General features: G+C 48.2%; 1 protein-coding gene across 1 annotated transcript in view; it reads right to left on the minus strand.

The window, feature by feature from the left end:
• Nucleotides 1–1,202: 1,202 nt before the first annotated feature.
• LOC100488697 overlaps nt 1,203–13,030 on the minus strand; it is a 14,405-nt gene continuing 2,577 nt past the window's right edge. The window contains exons 2-6 of the mRNA XM_002942813.3: nt 7,191–7,239; nt 5,366–5,412; nt 4,113–4,161; nt 3,107–3,250; nt 1,203–1,401 (exon numbers count right to left, since the gene is read on the minus strand). Of these exons, the coding sequence (XP_002942859.1) occupies nt 1,241–1,401; nt 3,107–3,250; nt 4,113–4,161; nt 5,366–5,412; nt 7,191–7,215 (426 nt within the window). The 5' untranslated portion in view covers nt 7,216–7,239 and the 3' untranslated portion in view covers nt 1,203–1,240. The remainder of the gene's footprint in view (nt 1,402–3,106; nt 3,251–4,112; nt 4,162–5,365; nt 5,413–7,190; nt 7,240–13,030) is intronic.

The following is a 13,030-nucleotide window of genomic DNA, read 5'->3' on the forward strand; positions in this document are numbered from 1 at the left end:
TTATAAGGAACTCCTCGGGGGCTTATAATATCCCTATATGTTACAATAGGGGGTACTTTATTCACTATATATTATACGGAACCCCTCTGGGACTTATAATATCCCTATATGTTACAATAGGGGGTACTTTTTTCACTATATATTATAAAGAACTCCTCGGGGCTTATAATATCCCTATATGTTACAATAGGGGGCACTTTATTCACTATATATTATAAGGAACTCCTCGGGGACTTATAATATCCCTATACGTTACAATAGGGGGCACTTTATTCACTATATATTATAAGGAACTCCTCGGGGACTTATAATATCCATATATGTTACAATAGGGGGCACTTTATTCACTATATATTATAAGGAACTCCTCTGTGCCTTATAATATCCCAATATGTTACAATAGGGGGCACTTTATTCACTATATATTATAAGGAACCCCTCTGTGCCTTATAATATCCCAATATGTTACAATAGGGGGTACTTTATTCACTATATATTATAAGGAACTCCTCTGGGACTTATAATATCCCTATATGTTACAATAGGGGGTACTTTATTCACTATATATTATAAGGAACTCCTCTGGGACTTATAATATCCCTATATGTTACAATAGGGGGTACTTTATTCACTATATATTATAAGGAACTCCTCGGGGGCTTATAATATCCCTATATGTTACAATAGGGGGTACTTTATTCACTATATATTATAAGGAACCCCTCTGTGCCTTATAATATCCCAATATGTTACAATAGGGGGCACTTTATTCACTATATAATATACATACCCATCATTGGTGATGTGGAGGTCACACCATAACCCAAACTCACACACATTTATTGTCCCAGAACCCATACCATTTATACTAGCGGTACCAAAACCTGAGTATATGTTTCAGTTAATACGGCCTTTCATACGAGTCCAAACAGGACTGGCTTTGGGCACTGGGTTGGTCAGTAGGAATATCTGGGCAGGGGCAGGTCACACAGTAGTGATGTTTAGTCTGTATGGGACCGGGGTTTGCCCCCAGGGCTAGTAGGACTCGGCTCGGTACAGTTTAGGACTTTTATGTTTTTCCCTTTTATTTTACAAAACTGTTTGTACTTATTTTGTATCCCCTATTTGTACCACTGTGTATATACGCACTGTTATACCTTTTATAATATTAAATATAAAATGTAATAAGGAACCCAGGCGTATTTATGACAAGGGGGTTCTTTATTCTCTATATCAGCCATCAGCCTAGAACCCATTTTTTAACAAACATAACCCACCCCAACCCTTCCACTGCTGCATCAATCTTCTTCTTCACCTCCTTTTCTTGTTCAGGGGACATGACCATCCCAAGAAGAGACTTGGCCGTTTCACTGGACAGTACGTATCCGCCCAACGTGGCCCCTAGAGACAGAGATACGGTACATTTATAGCACAGACACGAGAGACAATAGTTCTGCATGTTATAAAGGGTTATTAAGGGTTAAAAAACTGTCAATATGAATGCATTTTGTTACAACAGCGCCACCTTCTGGAGCTGTGGCAATGGCCACAAATCTGCACTGCTGGGGGCAAACAAGCTGGATATTATAATAAAATCTACAATGAAGAATGGGACCAAAGACCTCTCCAATCCCAAATAGGATCCAGCCTTCATCAGGCGTTGGAACAGCTATCAGCCATAGACTTGCTTTACTATAAAGAACCATTACAATTCAGGTAAACTTTCTCTTCCTCAAATATATGGGTTGTGGGGGGGGGTCTTTTGTTTTTTGGACAAATTGCACCTGAAAAGTAGACTTAGGGGCGTCCAAACGCGTTTTGTTCGCAATGATCGGTATTTTTGCGACTTTTTCCGTCGCCGTCGCGACTTTTACATATGTCCCGCGTTTTTTTTCATCGCCGTTACGACTTGATCGTATATTTTACACAACTTTTGCGTCGCCGTCGCAAAAAAAGCGGATTGGTTTTTCCCCCATTTACAATGGCTCAATACGCAAAAAATTGCGACGGCGGCGAAAAAGTCGCACAGAATACGATAAAGTCGTGACGGCGATGGAAAAATCGCGCAAAATACGGGAACAAAAACGACGGCGATGAAAAAGCCGCAAAATTTTCGTTTCCGATCCGATTTTTTCCCATTCGGGATTCGGATTCGTGGATTAGTAAGTGTGCCCCTTAGCAGGGCCGGAACTAGGGGTAGGCAGAAGAGGCAGCTGCCTAGGGCGCAGTGATTGGGGGGCACCAGGCAGCCTCTCCTGCCTACCCCTAGTGCTACTTTGTCATTGCCTCCGCCGCTTGTCATTAGTGGTGGAGGCAATGACGGATCGAATTGCAGTGCCCCCCCCCCCCAATGGCGCGCCAAAGCACAGGAGGAGGTACAGCGGGGTGGTGCTAATGATTAGCGGTGGAGGCAATGACTGATCGAATCGCACCGCCCCCTGCACCTCCTCCTGTGCTTTGGCGCGCATGCGCCATTTGGGGGGGCAGGGAGGTGGGCGGAGTTGGCCGACCAGGTTGCTTAGGTCGGCTTGGCCCGCCCCTGCCCCTTAGTGTTACAGTCTGTATGCTTAGGAGCCCGGTAATTGCCTGGAATAACCACTTAGGTAGAGCAGGAGAGCCCTGCCGATCCCGGGGTTCACCGACGCCCTTTTGGGGCCCCGGACTTTCTGCGGCGGGAGAGGCAGGGATCCTACAGTTTATATTATGTTAAGTGGCCTATTAAAGAATCTCGCCATATATATTGGTAAATATTGCCCTTTTACTTCCTTTCCCTTGAGCCGCCATTTTGTGATGGGCTGTGTGCTCCCTCAGAGATCAGCTGACAGGAAGTAGCTGTAACTGTACCAGGAAGTAGTGTGGAAGCAAAAGGCAGAACTCTGTCCATTCATTGGCTGATGGGGCCTAGCATGTATGTGTGCCTTGGCTTGTTTGTGTGCACTGTGACTCCTATGATCCCAGGGGGCGGCCCTTAGTACCTAAAATGGCAGTTTTCTATTTAGGATTACCCAATAGCACAAGTCTAATGTAAGACTAATTGGCTGCTATTGGCCAATCACATACACTAAATACAAAGAAAGAGAGCCCTTCCATAAGAACTGCCCGTTACCTAAGTTCAATCCCGCTGGACCAAACAGCAGCGCCGTAGCAAAGGCCACGCCTCCTGCCTTCGCGGCATTTTTGAACATTTCCCTCACATCTTCATCCTTAGCCACGCGCTTGATATAGTTGACAACTGACTCCAAAGTGTCTTCTACAGAAACAGAAAATGACGGTGACCTCGGGGGAAAAACAATTCCCACAATGCAATTGTAAAAAGACTAAGGGGCCCATTAAGTCCAGGGACTGGTCCGATTGCCATCTTGGGGTCAGGAAGGAATTTTTTCCCCTCTGGGGCAAATTAGAGAGGCTTCAGATGGGGTTTTTGCCTTCCTCTGGGCCAACTGGCAGTTAGGCAGGTTATATATAGGTATTATGGTTGAACGTGATGGACATGTGTCTTTTTTCAACCCAACTTACTATGTTACTATGTAACTATGGGCAGCTGGGCTTTTCCCATTGGCTAATCTCCCTTTGCCCGGCATTCATGGTTTTAGGGAAAAATGGGTTTAATTATGGTTTCGAAAAACCTCTGAACCCGCTAAAATGAGAATGTTGGGAAATGCCCCCCCCTTCTGATTAATGAATAAAAGGGGGTAAGTGTGCATTAATATATATATTAATATAAAAAAATTTGTGCACAACAAATATGTTGCGCTGCGGACTTTTGCAATTTTGACCCTATAAATAGGCCTATCCCACCCCCCCCCCCAATAAATAAGCCCCGGGCAGCAGCAAGTAGAGGACTTCCCAGAGATGGCTTTACCCACCCACCTATGTGATATAACCAGCAGGGTCAGATTGGGGGGTTGTCACCCCAGGGGCCCCGTATCCCCCCAAGGGACCCCCACCATGGTCCTCAAACCCTCCCCCGGGGGGGTATACATTCAGGAGAGTGCAACCTGCAGGCCGGGGTCCTTTGGGGCCCATTGCCGGCCAAGTCCGACCCTGACCAGTATGGGTAGTTTTCACGTTTCTCATAGGATTAAATAGGAAATGACCCTGTTTTACTTTACCTTTAGCTGCCCCTGACTTCGCCAGTCCTGTTATTAAGGATAACTGAGCCTGTGAATAGATAGACAGAGCAGTATAAGCCTTTGCTGCAATCAGCCAATTAGAGCAGGGCAAATCTGTCGGCGACTCACAGCAAGAGTGTCTTGGTTGCACCCATGAAAAAAGTTAGGTTGAGGAACTTATTACTAAATTTGTAAACAAATAAACAGCTATAATGCAAGACTTATTGGTTGCAATAACATGGGTGCAAGTGTTGCACTTATTAACACTCCCCTAACCCCCTGCAGGAGCCCCGCTGAGCCTCCCTAACTCTCCACAGGGGCCCCACTGAGCCTCCCTAACCCCCCACTGAGCCTCCCTAACCCCCCCGCTGAGCCTCCCTAACCCCCCGCTGAGCCTCCCTAACCCCACCGCAGGGGCCTCGCTGAGCCTCCCTAACTGAGTCTCCCTAACTCTCCACAGGGGCCCCACTGAGCCTCCCTAACCCCCCACTGAACCACCCTAACTCTCCACAGAGGCCCGGCTGAGCCTCCCTAACCCCCTGCTGAGCCTCCCTAACCCCCCCCGCAGGGGCCTCGCTGAGCCTCCCTAACTGAGTCTCCCTAACTCTCCACAGGGGCTCCACTGAGCCTCCCTAACCCCCCACTGAAACTCCCTAACTCTCCACAGGGGCCCCGCTGAGCCTCCCTAACCCCCCTGCAGGGGCCTCGCTGAGCCCGGTCCAAGTACAGTCCTGCAAGTGGTGGGCAAGTTGGGGGGTTTTCACCTTCCTCTGGATCAACTAGCAGTTAGGCAGTATATATTGTCAGTGAGTTGATGGATCAGACAATTTGTGGCCACTGTTAGCCCATTCTGACCCCTTCTTCCCCATGTCCCATCTCTTTCCCTCTTGTGTTATATAATAAAATATATTTCGATATTTATTTGCAAAGTATAACATGTTAATGTAATCATAATACTGTATATTTAGGCAAACGGGGAACTGATTGCTTCACATGCAAAGACTATTCCCCGATTTGTGAATATATCAGTAGCGAGAATAGGAAAGGTGATAATTATTATTAAAAAATGAGAATATTCAAAACTACGGGAGGGAATTTTAACCCTGCTTAGTCACATGGGAGACTGTATCGGATATTTATTGCTTCGCTCCAGGAAAGATTCGCTTTCAACCCAATGAGAATCGTCTCCAACCTTATCTAGTGTATGGGGTGTGCACTTACGGTAACTATTAATATAAAAGAAATGATCTTACCCTGCAGGGAGCCATCTGGGCCAATAGCACCATAGCGATCAGAGCCGCTGGATGGGAATAAAGGCAACAGAAAGGGAAGAATAGTTAGTAAATCCTTATAGCGAGAGATCATTGTATTTAGGGATATTGTAAGCCCAGAACTACGGGAACCTGTAGGGCGGCCCCATGGCCTTGTAGCGCCACATTAGCGATCCCGGAGCCGACGCACGTTTTGCTATTTGATGGCGAGAGCAAATTATATTTAACTGGTAAAAACCCTTTCCTATTTGGGCGAGTTACCCTTTAAAACTACCTTTACTAGTGATGGCGTGGATTTGCAGCAGAATTCCGCATCTCGCCATTGGCGCATTGTTATGATAAAGTTCCACCAAAGTTTCACCGCAAGCCTTTTTTGACGGACCCGCAAATGTTTTGCAGCAAAATTTTGCAAAAGGGGAGTGGCCTCATGAAAAAGGTGTGGTCGCGGCAAAAGTGCGTGTCAAAAAAAGTGGGCAGTAGCCACAAAGCAAAATGGGGCAGATTCATTCATCACTTGCCCTTATCCCAACCACAAGAAAAATTGTAATATTTACCCCTCTCAGGGTCGGACTGGGCAAAAAACACAGTGGGCCTTGGCCCTAGTGGGCCCCCTAGCAGCCCAGACTGACCCGTGGGGGTCTTTGCGGGGGGTTAGGGAGGCTCAGCTGGGCCCCTGTGATTTATGGAGGCTCAGCCGGGCTCCTGCGGGGGGGTTAGGGAGGCTCAGCGGGGCCCCTGCGGGGGGTTAGGGGGGCTCATCGGGGCCCCTGTGGAGAGTTAGGGAGGCTCAGCGGGGGGATAGGGAGGCTCAGCGGGGCCCCTGTGGAGAGTTAGGGAGGCTCAGTGGGGGGATAGGGAGGCTCAGCGGGGCCCCTGTGGAGAGTTAGGGAGGCTCAGTGGGGGGTTAGGGAGGCTCAGTGGGGCCCCTGTGGAGAGTTAGGGAGGCTCAGCGGGGGGTTAGGGAGGCTCAGTTGGGCCCCTGTGGAGAGTTAGGGAGGCTCAGCGGGGAGTTAGGGAGGCTCAGCGGGGCCCCTGTGGAGAGTTAGGGAGGCTCAGCGGGGGGATAGGGAGGCTCAGCGGGGCCCCTGTGGAGAGTTAGGGAGGCTCAGAGGGGGGTTAGGGAGGCTCAGTGGGGCCCCTGTGGAGAGTTAAGGAGGCTCAGCAGGGGGTTAGGGAGGCTCAGAGGGGGGTTAGGGAGGCTCAGTGGGGCCCCTGTGGAGAGTTAGGGAGGCTCAGCGGGGAGTTAGGGAGGCTCAGTTGGGCCCCTGTTGGAAGTTAGGGAGGCTCAGTGGGGCATCCACAGGCAACCACGGTGGGCCCTGCACCCCCCAGTCCAACCCTGCACCCCCCAGTCCAACCCTGCACCCCCCCATTCTGACCCTGCCCCTTCTTGTTATTAGTTGTCAGGACCAGGCTCGGACTAATCCCAGTTGGCCTTCCTCCCCCAATTGCATCTACTTTGCTAAGGGGGAGGGACGGGCCCCTGTGTGGGGCATGTAGAGGGTCAGACTGGGCCCTCGTGGCCCTGGGGGGCCCCAGCAGCCCAGACCCGACCCAATTGCTGCTTCCTCTGGCCTCCGGTGTCCTCCCCTGACGCGTTTCACATACGTGTGATTAGGGGAGGACATCAGACAGGGGCCCCTACGGAAGGGGTTAGGGGTGGGCTCCTGTGGGGGACGCGGCCGGAGGAGGCTCCTGGGGGGGGTATAAGGCCCGAATATTTCAGGAAGGATATGGGGGGGGTTCGCCTGAACCCACAAATAATGACTTCAGCGCATCCTTAGTTTTCAGCAAGAACAACATTTACCTGTAGCTTTCTGTGACTTTGCCATGGCGCCCGTTCTGGATAACGGAACCTACAGAGAGATGGAGAGAGAAATATTAACCTTTGCTGCCCCCCAGCAGCCTGTGTAGGAACAATATATAATTGTATCATTGTACCAAGGGGACTACGAGTAAACCTGCAGCCCACCTTATTCATCAATAATGAGGACTTTAAAACCAAATTTATGGGTATTATTAACAAATGTTCCCGTGATGTTATGGCTCTAAATATTGAATTTATCAAGCAGGAACTTAAAGATATCGAATCCCAGTTAGATGAGCTACAAAATACCATGAAATCCGTTATGCAACCCGATGATCTTGCTGAGTTTCCACAAAAAATGGTGAAAAACATTGAATTGTTTAAAAATGATATCTCTTCACGTAAGAAGCAAAAGTTTGATAGAGATGCTTTGGATTATGAGTGGGGTATGGTATACAATTGGACAAAGTTCACCCGTGGGCGTGAGTGGAACACACGCAGCCCTTATAGAACACGTGATACTTCGGGATACAGTAATGGAGATAGGATGGAAAAGCGAGAAATGTCCTCTCCACCTTTTTTAGTGTCCGGAGAAAGCGGATTAGGCGAGGAGGCAGGAAATGCTCCAGAAGAAATCGGGAAGTCACGGCGGAAGGATCGGAGACAACAACCGCAACGGAAAGTTCGCAACAGATAGTATTTAACCTTTCTTCAGTTGAGCTAACGCCATTACAAATACAGGCGTTAGAACGGGGGTTACATTTTTGTCCTACATCACAATTTGACTCTTTTCAGTTACACGTGGATTTGTATCGTTTTTTTTTCGAGCATTAAGACTTAAGGTGCATTTTTCTCATAATATATCATATAATGAAGCTGAAAATATTGAATGTGGTTTTGATATTAGTAAGGTTGGCCTAAGATCACGTAGTCATTTTGTCCCCCCCTACAACATATCCGGCAGTAGAGATGTACATTCAAAAAGTCTGAGATTGAACACAGTGCCCATAAAGGCCCATATAACATGTCTAAAGCTGAAATTGAGACAAAAACCGAACTTAAATCGATGTCCAATATAACTATCAAACCCTCAGATAAGGGAGGGGCGATAGTTGTTATGGACACGAACAAATATATTGCCGAAATTGAACGTCAATTGGGGGATCTTGAAGTTTATATCCCATTAAGAGGTGATCCAACGGAATTCTTTAAACGGGAGTTTACATAGTTACATAGTTACATAGTTACATAGGGTTGAAAAAAGACCATTGTCCATCAAGTTCAACCCATCCGAGTAAACCCAGCACACAACCTATACTAACCAATCTATACACTCACATACATAAACTATATATATACAACCAGTAATACTAACTGTAGATATTAGTATCACAATAGCCTTGGATATTCTGATTGATCAAGAACTCATCCAGGCCCCTCTTAAAGGCATTAACAGAGTCTGCCATTACCCCATCACTAGGAAGGGCATTCCCCAACCCCCTCACTGCCCTCACCGTGAGGAACCCCCTACCCAACATCCCCCGGCAGGGCATTCCCCAACCCCCTCACTGCCCTCACCGTGAGGAACCCCCTACCCAACATCCCCCGGCAGGGCATTCCCCAACCCCCTCACTGCCCTCACCGTGAGGAACCACCTACGCTGCTTCAAATGGAAGCTCCGTTCCTCTAATCTATAGGGGTGACCTCTGGTGCGCTGATTGTTTTTATGGGAAAAAAGAACATCCCCCAACTGCCTATAATCCCCTCTAATGTACTTGTACAGAGTAATCATGTCCCCTCGCAAGCACCTCTTTTCCAGAGAAAACAACCCCAACCTCGACAGTCTAACCTCATAGTTTAACCCTTCCATCCCCTTTATCAGTTTAGTTGCAGTCTCTGCACTCTCTCCAGCTCATTAATATCCTTCTTAAGGACTGGAGCCCAAAACTGCCCCCCATACTCACTGTTACTGCCCCCCCATACTCACTGTTACTGCCCCCCATACTCACTGTTACTGCCCCCCATACTCACTGTCACTGCCCCCATACTCACTGTTACTGCCCCCCATACTCACTGTTACTGCCCCCCATACTCACTGTTACTGCCCCCCATACTCACTGTTACTGCCCCCCATACTCACTGTCACTGCCCCCCATACTCACTGTTACTGCCCCCCATACTCACTGTTACTGCCCCCCATACTCACTGTTACTGCCCCCCATACTCACTGTAACTGCCCCCCATACTCACTGTAACTGCCCCCCATACTCACTGTCACTGCCCCCCATACTCACTGTTACTGCCCCCCATACTCAAGGTGAGGCCTTACCAGGGACCTATAAAGCGGCAAAAATATGTTCTCATCCCTTGAGTCAATTACTAAAGCATACATGTCAAACACAAGGCCAAAAGGGCAAAATCCGGCCCGCCAGGCCTTGCAACGTGGCCCGCACCGCGCTGTCATCACTGCACGCACTCTGCGCAAAAACATACCAAGTCTTTGTCAGCGCCAGCGGCTCCTTCTCTCTTATGCCGCGGCAACAGGCCCTTTTATAAGGTTGCACCCGTGCGTATGATGTCACACGTCAGCGACGAGGCGCAACCTTATAGTAGTGCCTGTTGCCGCGGCATAAGAGAGAAGGAGCCGCCGACATCACTGGTCTGTTGGGGGTACTTTCTGTGGGGGCTCTGTGTGTGCGGGCTGGCTACTGTCTATGGGGGGTACTGTGTATGATGAGGCAATTGGGGGTACTTATTTTTGGGGGCACTGTTTATGGGGGCAATTGGGGGTACTTTGTATGGGGGCACTGTGTGTGGGGGCTACTGTCTATGGGGGGTACTGTGTATGAGGCAATTGGGGGCACTGTGTGTGGGGGCTACTGTCTATGGGGGGTACTGTGTATGAGGCAATTGGGGGCACTTTGTGTGGGGGCTACTGTCTATGGAGGGTACTGTTTATGGGGGCAATTGGGGGCACTGTTTATGGGGGCAATTGGGGGTACTTTCTATGGGGGCAATTGGGGGCACTGTGTGTGGGGGCTACTGTCTATGGAGGGGTACTGTGTATGAGGCAATTGGGGGCACTGTGTGTGGGGGCTACTGTCTATGGGGGGGTACTGTGTATGATGAGGCAATTGGGGGTACTTATTTTTGGGGGCACTGTTTATGGGGGCAATTGGGGGTACTTTGTATGGGGGTTCAGTAAACCATTCGGCCCGCGATTTAGGCTGGATTTTAGATTTTGGCCCCTTCTCTGATTGAGTTCGACACCCCTGTACTAAAGGATGCAGTATTATCCAATATTATCACCATGTCAACATCACAATATATGTGGATAGACTTTCCTATTATACCTGTAATTTATGTACTTCCTAAAATACATAAGGACCCCATTAATCCACCAGGTAGACCTATAGTGGCTGGGGTGGGCTCACTTACCAGCAATATAGCTGAGGTCCTGGATAAGATACTCAGTCCTTTAGTTCAGAAGACACGTTCATATATACGAGATACTCACGATTTTTTACAGAAATTATCTAATGTAAGTGAATTGGCGGATGAGGTATGGCTGGTAACTTTGGATGTTGCCAGTCTATATACGTCTATACCTCATATTGAAGGGATTATGGCGGTAAAGATGCTTCTGATAAAATGTGGACAATATACTGAAATGGAGATTAATTTTTTTGTGGATATTCTTACTTTTATTTTGTACAAAAATTTCTTTACATTTCGGGACAGGTTTTATCTGCAGATACGGGGGACGGCCATGGGCTCCAAGGTCGCCCCAGCCTATGCCAATTCGTTCATGAGTTGGTTTGAGGAGGAATATGTCTATTGAAATGTACTTTTCGCTAAGCATTGTCTTGCGTGGTGGAGGTATATCGATGACGTGTTCCTCCTATGGCGGGGTGACCTGGAGTCCCTGTCCGTCTTCTGTGATCAGATAAATAGGGCCCATCCAGATATTAAATTTACAATGACAGCAGATACCCACAAAATAGTTTTTCTGGTTGTTGAGGTTAACAAAAGTGAACAAAAATTTCTCACACGTATTTATACAAAACCTACTGATCGGAATCAGTTGTTGAGGTTTGATAGCTTTCATCCGGTATCGGTCAAAAAGTCTATCCCTATTAGCCAATTTTCACGGGTCTGTAGAATAGCCAATGACCCGGTTATCGTTAAAGAGGATCTGAACAAAATGGATAAGAAATTAACTAGCAGGGGTTATCCCAAACATGTACTTCGGGAAGGTCTTTCTAAGTGTAGGGGTTTGCTAAAATGGGCCCCACAGGATGTATACCCCTAGGATAGGTCCCTGGGAGGGTAATGGTTAAGGTACAATGGGTATAGCCTGGTATATCTATAGTTAATGGGGAGTATCCCCGCAGTTCGGGTTATGGCCACAGGGTGGTGCAGGCCCATATAAGGGAAACAGCCATGTGCTGGGAGCCATCTTAGTTTGGGAGCCTCTAGAGAGAGGAGCTCCCCTGTGAGTAGTTAGTAGTTTCCATGTGTTAGATCACTCTAGGAGTGAGATGTAGTTAGGGCACAAGTAGAATGGGCAGAAATAGCCCCTCCAGGAGTGGTAGAGGGAGTAGGCTCCCCCAGCAGTACATCAGCTGGAGTGTAGGGACCCAAGAGTCTAGGTAGGTGGTTAGGCTGCCGCTAGAAGGGGTACTACTCTGAGGGTACTTAGTCGTGAGTACCGGGGATGAGTCCTGGAGGTGGTCTGTCTTGGCGTGAGTACCGGGGAGAGCCCTTAGAGAGGGTCTCTTGGCGTGTAGTACCGGGGAGGACATCTAAAAGGGATCATCCTGGCGGGAGTACCGATAAGATGCCCAACAGGGGTAGGTACTCTAAAGGTTTAAAGAAGGAGAGTGTCCCCTGCACTGTGTTTGTATTGCCACTCCTGGAGAGGTCCTGCCTAATAAACAACCAACTGTTTCATCACAACTGTGTGTTCATCGTGTCTGCCTCAAGGAGCACCTACCTGCCAGTAAGTGAATGCCCCAGGGAGGGGATTCCCTTTGGGGGCTTGTGTGAGGTCTCAGGCAGCACTACACCAAAGTATCAAGTCCCAGGGAGGGAGTTGTAGTTCTCCCATAACAGAGCCCTGGGTGGAGGCACGCCATTTAACAGAGAAGTCCCTGCTTCCCCCATAGTAAGCGGGGCTCAGGACTCCTGGAAGCGCCAACCAGAGTAATTCAGCAGGTAGCGCCACAACCGAATAATAAGTGGGCTACATAAGGTAAATAGCAATAAAGGGATGAGTCAACCCAATAAAGACAAAACTACACAAAGGATGACGGTTGTTTCTCAGTATCATGCACAGAGTGGTCGGCTTCAATCTATTCTTCGGAAACATTGGTACTTATTAAGGGATTCATACCCTACAATTAAAACATTTCAACAAGCTCCTATGATGTCATATCGTAAGGGCCATACCATAGGTGGCAAGTTAGTAAGAGCTGAAGTCCCCCCTGTACCGAGAAAATTCACTTTCTTAGGTCCGCCTAGAGAAGGTATGGACAAATGTAAGGGTTGTACCCAATGTCGTTTTGTTTTGGTAGGGCCACGATTTACTAACCCCCAATAGGTGAAGCTGGTGTGAGGATCATTCTGTAATAGGTCACCCCAGGAATGAGGGAGGGTATGAGGGTAGCTAGGGAGCAGCCAATAGGAGAATTAGAAGGAGTCCTTGATGTACCACCCTCAGGATAGGGGCAGAAGTGTACAGAATTAGGGGCAAATATAGTGCACCTAGGTACCCCTCGCAGCCTCTGATACTTGGGAGTTGACTAAATCCAACAATAATTGATCCTTTGTATTAAGAA

This window comes from Xenopus tropicalis, chromosome 8, assembly GCF_000004195.4.
Source record: "Xenopus tropicalis strain Nigerian chromosome 8, UCB_Xtro_10.0, whole genome shotgun sequence".
NCBI lineage: Eukaryota > Metazoa > Chordata > Amphibia > Anura > Pipidae > Xenopus > Xenopus tropicalis.